Genomic DNA, 12,761 nt, shown 5'->3' on the forward strand with positions numbered 1-12,761 from the left:
GAGATAGAGAAAGAATGTAATTTAAAAATGCAAGTCAGCAGAATATAACACATTTTTTAAAACAACCACAAACATAATACTTAATATACCCCCAAAGTATATTAATATTTAAAGTTAATTAAAAGAAAATTGTAGAAGCCACTGTAAAGTTTCAGATGCAATGTTCATATTTTAATTTCAAAACATCTTGAGTGGTTTTTTCAGTACAATTTGTTTACCATCAATCTAGAAATAAGTTAGGCTGGGCAACTTGGCTATATAACTTCATGAGAATTTAAGTTAAAAACTAGAAATACAATTCCATTCTCATGGAAGCATAGAACTTAAAATCGATTGCCTAGTCCTACTCCATCATTATACTATATAAAGAAGAAATAGGTCCAGGAGACTGTTTTATAGTTGATACAAATTCAATAATAGAATACTTCAAAATGGTATTATAGTAAGGGCCCAAAAATGTGTTTTTTTGTTTGTTTTTTGGTGTTTTTTTTGTGGTACACGGGCCTCTCACTGTTGTGGCCTCTCCCGTTGTGGAGCACAGGCTCCGGACGCGCAGGCTCAGCGGCCATGGCTCACGGGCCCAGCCGCTCTGCGGCATGTGGGATCTTCCTGGACCAGGGCACGAACCAGTGTCCCCTGCATCGGCAGGCGGATTCTCAACCACTGCGCCACCAGGGAAGCCCAAAAATATTTTTAAGTAATACAAATATTTGCTAATTCCAGGTAACTATTGCTACATTATCAATAATTTCTCAGTATCAAAAGGCCGAGTAATATTGATACCTTGAATGTAAAAATAAATAACTACTGGAGTAACATCTTTCCAAAGTAAAGGAAAACACAGAACCTTATAGATGGTCTTTTCCCCAATTTTACAGATTAGAAAACAGAAATCATCCAGGACTCTGTAACTAGTTACTGTAAAAATTGGGTCTACTATGTTCTTTGAATTGGCCTTTATACTGCCATTTATTATCAAAATCTTATTAAGCTATACAGGAAGAAAGATAAGCTAGTACTACTGGGACTTCATTTATTTGACAAGTTTTGAGAATTTACAACATGCCCTCAAGGACAAGTGGGAAGAGAGACAATAAACAAGTAAAACAAACAAGAAAATTTCAGACTGTAATGTGTTACAGACTAACAGCAAAACATAAGAAATCATGAAAGATTAACTGAGAGAAGGTTGGAGTTGGCTCCTTTCATAGCATAGTGAGGTAAGGTGAGCTTCTTTGCAAAACAGCATTTGAACAGGTACTGAAAAGATGAGGAGAGCATTCTAGGGAAAAGGAAGCAATACCAAGAGCAATGTCTTTGAGGTAGGAAAAAGCTTAGAATACCTGATGAACCCACCAGAGAATGGCATGAGGTGAGGCTGGATGGGTAGGTAAGTCCAGATCAATGAGGGCTTATGGAAGGAGTGTGTTACCTTAAATGCAATGGCAAACCATTGAAGGATTTTAAGCAGGGAAATGACATAATGTATTAAAAATAAAACAGCCTATGGAAAATAGGTTGGAGATGGAAGTAGAAAGTCCAGGTAATTGTTTAAAATTATATTAACATTATTAATATATTAATTATATTAAAATTATTATATTAATATTATTTGTATATTAACAAATAATAATTGTTAACAATTATTAGAAGGTAATCGTTAACAATCCAAGTAAAAGATGATGATGGGTTGGACTAAAGTGACACTGAAGATAAAAGAGATAAATTAAGGATATATTCAGGAAGTAGGTCTAGTAAGATTTGTTACTGGTTTCAGTGTGAAGGAAAAGAGGGAATTAAGTATTCTTTATTCTTGGCCTGAGCAACTAGATGGATGGAAAGAAGTTTTCCCTGTTTTAACAAGACAGGGAAAACTGGGGGCAAAAAATCAAGGGCTCTAATTTAGACATACTGTGTTTAAGATGTCCATTACACATAGAAAAGGAAATGTCAAGATGGAGTTGGATATGAATATGGAAATCTGGGTTGATATAAATTTGAAAACCACGTAGATGGTTTTTAAAGTTATGTGTCTGGATGATAGCACTTAAGGAAAAAATTGAGAAAGAAAAGAGAAGGGGGCCCAGAACTTACTTTTTACAACTTGGAATGACTATGCCATGCCCAGGGGGAACTAATGACTGAGGAATGCAGGAAGAAGAAATACCGCTAAAAGAGGCTAAAGCAGCAATCAACAGGAAAAAAACTGCTGAGTGTGAAGGGACTGAAATACTCTCTAGGAAAAAGATATTTATATCAAAGATTTAACAGCATTTCTTATAATTGTGATAATGTGGAAACAACCTTTATGTCCAACAAGAACAAGATAAGTAAATACATTAAAGTAATGATAAAATAAAGTACAACCATTAAAAATTATGACTTTGGAAAATTTTCTAATGACATGGGAAAATGTACATTAATGCTGAATGTCTAAAGCATGATATAAAAAAGTAAACTGGGACTTCCCTGGTGGCACAGTGGTTAAGAATCCACCTGCCAATGCAGGGGACACAGGTTCCATCCCTGATTCAGGAAGATCCCTCATGCTGCGGAGCAACTAAGCCCGTGTACCACAACTACTGAGCCTATGCTCTAGAGTCTGAGAGCCACAACTATTGAAGCCCGCGCACTGTAACTACTGAAGCATGCGTGCCTAGAGCCTGTGCAATGAGAAGCCTGTGCACCGCAATGAAGAGTAGCCCATGCTCACCACAACTAGAGAAAGCCCACACGCAGCAAGGAAGACCCAAAGCAGCCAAAAAAAAAAAAGGAAACTAAGATTCCTCTTTGTATCCTATAACTATTCACTTATATATGTATATTTTTATGTATAAATGCATGCATATATCTAGGAAAAATGTTTCAAAATACTAGTAATTCTTATCACTCAATTATGGGCTAAAAGGTAGTTTTTATTTTTCTTTCTTGTATTTTTCTATATTCTTAAACTTTTTATAATGAGAATATACTTTTATAACAAGGAAATGAAAAAAACACAAAACACCTAAGGTCAAAGCATTTATTCCTAGGTAAATAGTTACTTTTTCTGCCTTACTTCTAGCTCCTCTGCCATGGCTATTCTATTCTCCCCAATAATTTTTCTGTGTGTAACAAAAAATGAATTATCTATAAAGGTACAGTCTTCTTTCCCTGAAATTTCTGAGTATTCACAGGCTTTTACATATAATAAGACTATTACAAGCTGACACTGATTTATGTATAATTTATTACGTTAACATTTTATGTATATCAAATATTAGACTTTACTTAGAAAGCTGATTTTTTTTCCACTTAGTTTGTGTTTCTACCATAAATACAAATTTCTAACCTTCTCATCACTGGTAGTAGACTCTGGGTGAGGTAAAGGACTATCCTGGTGAGTTGTTTCTACAACAGAGGGCTCCTCAATTTTGCTTCTTACGATGGGTGTTGCAAGAGGAGATAAATCTAGAGGCATCTAAAACACAAACATTAAAGAAAATATTAGGAGTTTAAAAAAGCCAATCAGTATATCTAAAATAAGAAAGCAGGGAGTGAAAACTATGATTACTCTTCTGTCAGAAGCACTGTTTTAATTTCATGGTTAACAACATACTTTTTTAATGTCGTCTTCTGAGGCTTTCTTGAATTCATTCTCAAATGGACTTGCCAACTCATTAAATAAACCCACTTCTTCACAGTTTTTCAAGAATCTTGTTGGTGTTGGGGTCTGATCTGAAATAAATGTCAACAAGTAAACACATAGATGTAAATATCATACAGGATCCTAAAATATAGCTAGTAAATTAACAAATTAGCAGGACTGGTTCAGTCAGCTGTTAATTCTCTTTGGAAAGACCTCTTCCTTTAAAGCAAACAAAATCTGGTTAAGTTTTTGTTGCAGTTTAAGGTATTTCCTCCAACTTTATGAACCATAGAAGTATGAAAAGAAGTACTTCTTGTTCCTTAGTCCACACGTTCTGAGTAGAGTGACATAAACATCCGCTACTCAGAGATCAACTACTGTCATTATCTAACACAAAATTTTTAAAAATTTACACTATTAAAACTTACAAATGCATAAAATACATGCAATTTGGGAAAAACTAGGACAACAGCATGTATATTTGCTTTAACTTGGCCCTTCCACTAGTGTTCATAATCTATTATGAAAGCAAGCTTAAGGTAAAACAGTCTTTAGTAGGTAGATCAAAATACTACAAGAAAAAGGTTAAAACAAGAGCCCCCCGCAAACTAAAACTAAAACAAAACCCTCCTTTTTAAAGCTAATTTTCTGTTTTAAAGCATTTTTCAAGCTTGGTACGAGGGGCTATGTAAGAGTTATATGTCTAATGTTCTAGCTTAATTCCTAGGCAGCAGAGAATTAGTCAAATTCTGCTTTCTCAAAACTTGAAACATTTTAACTACATTTGAATATGTACTCACACTAGGTGCATTAAAACATGTACTGAATGTACATGTGAGCATGTATTAGTTACAGAACAAATGCCACTTAAGGTCCATGTTGAATTGAAAAAGAGCAAATTTATGAATTTTGCCTGTTTAGTCTTATTATTTTCAAGGCTATTTACTCAGATTGATTAGAGTTGGTAGCACATTCAAATTCTATTCACATTTTATATATTTTAGGGCATCAATTTTATAGGTTATATCAGGGATCAAGCTTAAGCTAAATAAAAGTATAAGGATGACTCCTGGTTTAAGATAAAATAGTCATAAAACCTTCTGTGAAATTAAAATCCATATATTTCTGTTAATTATTGGGTCCCCAGAGTGGGCATTACTTACTGTTTTAGCTTCAACCTCGCCCCAACATATTCCCAGAGTATTAACATGTTTACTACATATAAATATATTTAACACTAAAATGACCTACTTGTCATACACATTAAATATAATGTAGGCCTACTTGAGACACTATTAGTATTATCAAAATTACTGAAGGACTTTTGTCTTCATTTTACCTAATAGTGAGTCTGCAACATATATAACCTCTACCCCCAAAAAGACTTCAAAATGGTATTATAGTAAGGGCCCAGCATACTTGTATCAACCTAGGTCCATCATGACTGAACTAGTAAACTGAACATAAATTTGACTCTTCTGTTCATGCCCAAAGGGTTTGTCTATCTAAGCCCAAAAGAAGGCTATTTTGTATTAAAGGGAGAGAAGTCTTAAAAATAAAATACATATGGAAAAATCACTTTTATCAGTGATTACTATAATGATCAGGCTTGAAAAGAGAAAAGTCAACACAGGCACAATTGTTTAAACATGCACATGGCTTATGGCTATTGATAATCAAATATATACCACACACATCATGCATTGTATTTATACAGTAATGCTAAACTACTCATCTCAATATATATTAGTATAAAAATGGTCAAGTGCTATGTTTGAATGTGTTCTACTTTTCTATTGCATTAAATGTAAACAGATAGGAAAGTAAGTTCTAGAAACCAATCTCAAAATATTTTTGAGTTAAATGTTACAGAGAGAGATATGGCTCTAAGGCAAGAAATTCTAGAGAAGCAAAGACCTTTGTGCCTATGAGAGTGAACCTTCAGGCTGTTGTTATTTTGTTTATGTTTTTGGTTCTCTCTCTTAGTATCTGATGTATAGTGTTTTAAAGAAATGCATGCCTCACTCTTGTCTGCTTCCTTCTACTTACAGAAATGAAGATATGTTGAATGTTACTCTACATTTTTCCTAAACAAATTGCTTTTTGGTAAATTATCAACATTTTTACCTCCAGTATTTTCAATACAAAAATCTTGATACCGAATGACAAGAACCGTCTTTTTTCCTCATTATCTCTCCAAAGCATTGCATATGACAATTTGATCTCTATGTTGGGTAATAATTTAAAAGTATTAATAATATTCAGTATACAGGTATATAATTCTAGACTTACAAATAGTATAACCTAAGCTTTACAAGAGAAAAAATTAAGTTAATTTGAATATTTATGTGAATCTGTGGTTATGACACAAAAAGGACTGAAATTTATATAAGTATATTAAATTTTATATAAAATTGTTTTCTTACCACACTACTTATAAAATATACAAAATGCAATGAAATTAAATGTTATGTGTGTGTACATATACAGAAATATGTACATATATATATTTAAATACCAAAAAAGGGGTAGCTGATATAGCATGGAAGGACAATAAACCAATGCATGAATTGGGTTTCTCTTTTTGCATACTGTAAGATAATCATCTGCTTAGGTGATTGCATGTTCATAGGAGCAACATACAAAAATAAAAGCATTGACTGAATTTAAGCCCCCTCTATTGAGAGTATTTTACTAACAGAGATGTTTAATCCAGAAAGAAACATAAACAAAATCCTAATGAACAAGTCTGCTAATTGCTCTTTCTCCAACAGGAAGAGCTTGATCATCTTCTAGCTTCGCATAGCATTGTAAAGCAGGTGTAAACAGCTAAAAGAAACATTGACTAAACATCACATTAGTTCAACTATCAGTTAAATGTAAATTTTGGAAATGGTATGAATGTTCCCAGGTTTCTAATTAACTTCCACAAAAAATGACATTAAAATCTACATTTGAAAACCACACAAAAAGAGTGAAATGAATGGTCAGAAGGAAACATAAAAATGTAATGGGTAAAATACATGTTGCCAACATTTATTGTAAATGAAGTCATTGGAATATCACCAGACTATATTATTTACAGAGAATACACAAAAATTGTGCACATTCCAGGTGAAATATGTATATAAGCTATTAATAAAAGCATATACTAACCAGCCACAATGACACTGTCATTACGTGCTGGACCAAATTTCAGTGTCATCTCATGTTTATGTTTATGGACAGCCAAATGATCCTCGTTGGTAAAACGCTGTGGCAAAAAGTTTTAAAATATAGTTAAGATTTTCAATTTGATCAAATAAGTTAAATGATAAGGAAATTCATTTCCACAACATGTAAAACCACCATTAAAAAAGAAATAGCAGTTTGTTAACTATAAAGAACCTACTGTTAGTATAGATAAACATACTAGATCTCAAACAATCATAGAGAAACACATTACCCAAGAACAAGCAATTCTGATATAATACTAGGTCACATAACTCATTTTAGAGCATTTAAAAATAAAACCTGAGGCAAAGAAACTTTATATAAATTTCATTTGTACACTAAAAATAGACCACTATTAATTTTTGCCATATCATAGTAGAAATATATACTCCATGGTATAATGACTTTTGAAGAAAGCATTGTATTTTACTTAGATTTCAGATTACTTACCACTTTTAAAATGAAAACTTTCTTATAAAAATATTACTCCTGGACAAATTAAGAGGTAAAACAGGTTCTTTATGTTATCACATAAAAAAAAGAATGCCTCGATTATAATCCAGCTACGAAATAGTGGCCAGTACAATAATAAAGCAATTAATTATTTTAAAATAAAATTAAGGACTTCCCTGGTGGCGCAGTGGTTAAGATTCCGCCTGCCAATGCAGGGGAAACGGGTTCTAGCCCTAGTTCGGGAAGATCCCTCATGCTGCGGAGCAACTAAGCCTAAGCCCATGTGCCACAACTACTGAGCCTGCGCTCTAGAGCCCAAGAGCCACAACTACTGAAGCCCACGCACTGCAACTACTGAGCCCACGCACTGCAACTACTGAAGCCCACGCGCCTAGAGCCCATGCTCTGCAATGAGAAGCCCGTGCACTTCAACGAAGAGTAGCCCCCACTGGCCGCAACTAGAGAAAGACTGCACGCAGCAAGGAAGACCCAACGCAGCCAAAAGTAAATAAATAAATAATTTTTTTAAAAGTAAAATAAAATTAAAATTTTAACTTAGAATAAAGTGATTATTCATGTTTTTATCACATTCTTATATAAAAAAATGAAGCAAAATTATTTTTAAAACTACACTTAACTTGGATACGTCCTGCACACCAAAGGTGACATTTATGATTACAATATAATAAATGCATTGTTTAAATACCTCCTGACTGTGTCTGGACATCAATCTTTATGAAGATGCTTCCTTATCTTTAGCAACATTTATAACTGAAAATAGAGAGCACTTACTTTTTGTTATTTCAGAGCAATAATTATAAAATGCCAAATTAAGAGATCTAAACTCACTCTCTAGTCTATATCCTTACAAATGGGATGTAAAATTATATATATTTGAACTTGGTTCCTCTGAACCACCAAAAATGGATTCCTTGTCTTTGGTCTCACCACTCCACTATCCAACTCACTACATCCTTTCATGCAACAAATGATAACAGCTTCAGGGTAACCTTAAAACAATGTAAAAGAATGAAATATTTCTTTCCATTATGTTTTTTATTCTAAATAGTAAAAGTATGACCTATATCATACTTAGGCTAGCCCACAAGCCCACTGTAAAAGTTAATCCCTCTCATTTATATCCCATCTTGCTCTGCACAGTGCCTGGTTATGGCACCTATCAATATGATATTGATATTTTTGTATTTCCTTTTAAGTAGGCTGAACTCCTACTATTTGAGCTCCCCCAAATTTAGCATATAGTAAGTAGTCAATAAATGCCAACTGAAAGAAAGAACTCCTTACAATTAAAGAATTGAATCTTCAAGCCCAGTCTAAAGGAAAAACAAAAAACCCACCAAACCACAGACTGCTCCTTAAGATGAATTAAGCTTTTAATTTAATTTGGCTGTATAGTGCTCTCATGTAAGTATGCTTACCACTAAGTCTTTAAGTTACTGTACACCAGTGGAAAATTATTATTATATGACCCCTCTTCAAAACCTGCTTGTATTCCCATTGTAGGTGAGTGTCCAGATGCAAACAGTACCTCTATCCCTTGACTTATTCATTTACTCTTCAAACATTTATTGAGTACCAATTATAGGCACTGGGATGATAATCCAGCTCCTCCCCACTCAAGTGCTATTCTCCTACTGCTTCATCATTGTAAGAATCCTTTCCAAATTGGAGAAATAAGGGCTTCCCTGGTGGCGCAGTGGTTAAGAATCCACCTGCCAATGCAGGGGACACAGATTTGAGCCCTGGTCCAGGAAGATCCCACATGCTGCGGAGCAACTAAACCCGTGCGTCACAACTACTGAGCCTGCGCTATAGAGTCCGCGAGCCACAACTACTGAAGCCCAAGCACCTAGAGCCCGTGCTCTGCATCAGGAGAAGCCACTGCAATGAGAAGCCCGCACGCAGCAACGAAGACCCAACACAGCCAAAAATAAATAAACAAATTTATTTTTTTTTTAAATTGGAGAAATAAGAAATAGTCATCCTTTGATAGACCAAATAACAAAGCTCTTGGAGAATGAACATAGCTATAGCATTTACTTGTGTTACTTCATTGCTTTTTACATTGCATTACAGTTTTGAATGTCTTACAAGTATCTTTTTTCTTTTTCTTTGTTTTGCTTGAATGTCTTATAGGCATCTTAAAGCAAGATTCACTTTATGTTCCAAAGAACCTAACAACGTGGCTTCTCCATTGAGGTTAAAATCATTAAACATTTTGCAAATGAATGCATTTTGGTAGAGGTCTTAGATTTTAAAACAGCAGTCAGCATAATTAACAGATAGTTATGTGCTAAGAATTTTTTATCCTAACAGTATCCTCTGCTTAGATTCTGGTTTGAACACAAATATCCACATCAAACAGCAACTACATATAGAATAAATAACATTATGCTTTATACAAAACATGTGAAAACAGCACTGAGATTGATTCTAAGTGAAAAGAAACAGGTAAAAGGATCCTAAAAAACATTTAGGATCACATGAATAGTAAGAGGAGAAATGCAAGGAATATGAATTTTAAAAGTCTCATGGAGAATGTACAGATCAAATTTACCTGAATGCTATTTATAAAGGAATTGTTGATCATATAATGATATTATTTATATACGCAGGTAAAATACACTGAAATTGACACTTGATACAGGTGAGTTTATTAACCTTGGCTATCATCTGAGAAAACTTATTTATCTCTAACAAGAAACTTAAAAAGACAGTGTCAAAAGGCAGTCACCAGGAACAGATATATATATTGTTAAACGCATTCTTTCTTCAACAAACACATAAAGTAGCTATTACAAGCTAACAGTTTTGCAGAATCTCTCTGAATTGCTTTCCCAGACAAATTAATAATTTTATTCTAAAATTAAGCTTCGTAGAAAAATTATAATGATACTGCTAGTGATAACATATTGAATTCATACAATTTCTTTCTTCCAGGCAATTGAGAGAACAACTCCAATGCAAAATGTTATTGATGTGCAGTGTTTTGTTAAACAAGAAGACGTTGAGCATATAGCTGAATAAACAATGGGAAAGGCAGTCAAGAAAGGTAGGATAGGCCAATCATCTCTCTTAAAAGGTTAAAAAGTATGGGTAACCTGACAGATAGGAGGGAGGTGAAATAGTTGCTTCCATAATAAATTAATTTAAGCACTGGTATCTGAAAAATCTGTGTTTCCAAGGCTTGAACACTCTTACCAGAATTAACTTCCTAAGAAATCAGTCATTCTGCATTTAATACATGCATTCATATCCATGATATAGATTATTATTCCTATTTAAAACAGATTAAATAGGTACTAAGTTATAAAGCCATTAGGCCAATAGCCCATTTTACTACTTCTTTAACTAGCTGAATTATTTTATTCAACATCAGGAAGTTACTAATTAAACACACACACATACACACTCCCACTCCCACACCTTCACTGAAACTTTAGATTAAATAAAATGATTATCTCCTTTGTAAAACAGCTTATAATGTATTAACATTCTACCAAAGAAAGAATTTTCAATGAGTATCACCAAAAGCAAAGATACTATCAATAAAATATGAGTTTCAATGTTAAATGAATCTTTCACTAATTATCTCAACTTTGATTGTTTTACTGAATTCAATGGAACATCATGTTAAAACAAATGCAATGAACAGGACTCTTTTTGTGAAATACCTAATAGTGACTGAGCATATGAAAAAAATTGTAATATAAAGAGTCGAAAGTTAAAATCCCCTGCTTTGAATTCTATAAGTCTCTTTCTCTGAAATGACATTATCAACAAAATATATTAAAAATTTTAAAAACCTATTTGAAAATTTAAGTCCATTAAGTTTTTTAAAGCTGAAATTCAAATTTTGAATAATGTTATCACCTACTAGTGACAAAAAATAATTTGTAATACCACCATCAAATTGGTGTTTCTAAAATCAATTCTTATTAGAATTTCTGATTTCCTAGGAAGTACCATTTGAATCTAGAGAGAGACTATACCATTTCTGTTCGAAGCAAGATTTAACAAATGGATGATGCTGACCTTAGCCGGATTATCATTTTGGATAGGAACAGTTATTAGGTATTATTATAACATAGAGATTAGACTATTTTAAGTATCTTAGGGAACAAATATAGGCCAAAATATAGTTAATAATACCTAGGATTGGAGTGTTCATGATGAGAAGATGCTTAGATAAATTACTAGCGAAAATAAATTGTTTTAGCTTTTAAAAACAATATGGCAAAATGTATGAAGAACCTTAAAAATGTGTATACATTTTCACCCAATAATTTGATTTCTAAAAATGTATTTTGAGGGATTAATTAGAGATGCATATAAAGGGTAATACAGAAGAATACTCATCACAATGTTCTAATTTTTTAAGGCCATAATAATTAATTTTTAGGTCATAAGAGAGGAATGGGTAAATAGATTATGGGACATTCTGGCAATAGAATACTACACAGGAACTCAAACCCATGTTTTCAATTAACACACAAAATGCCCATAATACATATAGTGTCATCTGCATACAAACAGAATACAAAACTGTATGTGCAGTATGATCCCAATTTTGTTTGAATAAATAAAAGGGGAGAAGGATATAGGAAATACACCAAGTGTTAACAGAAGTCTTCTCTGGATTTTATTTTTTCATTATGTCAACATTTTCAGTGATGCTTTTGTAATTATGAGAAAATAAAAACCTTTAATGTTAATTGAAAAAAAAATACATATACAAAGACCTGTATTCAAATATACCTTGAAGCCTGACATTCTATTTAGGGATGTTTTGCTATAAATGTTAACACAAGAGTAGGCTTGGGTTCAAACTTATCTTCAATATTTGCAGGTTCTGTGACTGAGAGACATTCAGTAATATATTTAAGTTCGACTGCTTACTTGTAAAATGAGGCAAGTAGCACCCATTTTATAGGGCTATTGCAGGATTAAATGACATAACCCACATAAGCTTCTTAGCACAGTGATTGGCTAAGTTAAAAAATGTTACTACTGTTATAACTGTTTTTATTACTATGACAACTATTATATGAAACTTTAATTCCTCAAATCCTTTTTGAAACAAGTTGGAGCACAAATAAGTAGACATGGTATATACACACTTGATAAATATCCGAAAGCTCTATTCTGTGGTTCATAAGCAACTTTTTTGTGTTTCTCAGGTAGAGCTTTTTTGTTGTTATTGTTTTGAATAAACTTTTTATTTTGGAAAACCTTTGAAGTTTACAGAAAAGTTGCAATAATAGTACAGAGAGTTCTCACACACTCATTACTCAGTTTCCCCAATGTTCTCATCTTACATTACTGTGGTACGTTTATCAAAACTAAGAAACCAACATTGATATATTACTATTAACTAAACTCAAGACTTTGGTAATTTCAGTATTACCCAGTTTAACCAGACTCAGGCTCCAAATGACTTTTTGTT

General features: G+C 33.0%; 1 protein-coding gene across 12 annotated transcripts in view; it reads right to left on the bottom strand.

Annotated features, from left to right (window-relative positions):
- ATF2 (activating transcription factor 2) overlaps positions 1-12,761 on the bottom strand; it is an 88,724-nt gene that overhangs the window by 37,976 nt on the left and 37,987 nt on the right. For 8 of the 12 annotated variants that reach the window (XR_010839138.1, XR_010839139.1, XM_067026335.1 and 5 more), the window contains 3 exons: positions 6,785-6,881; positions 3,599-3,717; positions 3,332-3,460 (listed from right to left, as the gene is read on the bottom strand). Coding sequence is in view for 9 of the 12 variants with exons in the window: in XM_067026335.1 (XP_066882436.1) it covers positions 3,332-3,460; positions 3,599-3,717; positions 6,785-6,881 (345 nt within the window). In the remaining 3 variants the exon portion in view is untranslated. The remainder of the gene's footprint in view (positions 1-3,331; positions 3,461-3,598; positions 3,718-6,784; positions 6,882-12,761) is intronic. The other 4 variants (XR_010839140.1, XM_067026338.1, XM_067026336.1 and 1 more) reach the window with 1 other exon arrangement.

The sequence above is a fragment of the Kogia breviceps genome, chromosome 2, assembly GCF_026419965.1.
Source record: "Kogia breviceps isolate mKogBre1 chromosome 2, mKogBre1 haplotype 1, whole genome shotgun sequence".
Classification (NCBI taxonomy): Eukaryota; Metazoa; Chordata; class Mammalia; order Artiodactyla; family Physeteridae; genus Kogia; species Kogia breviceps.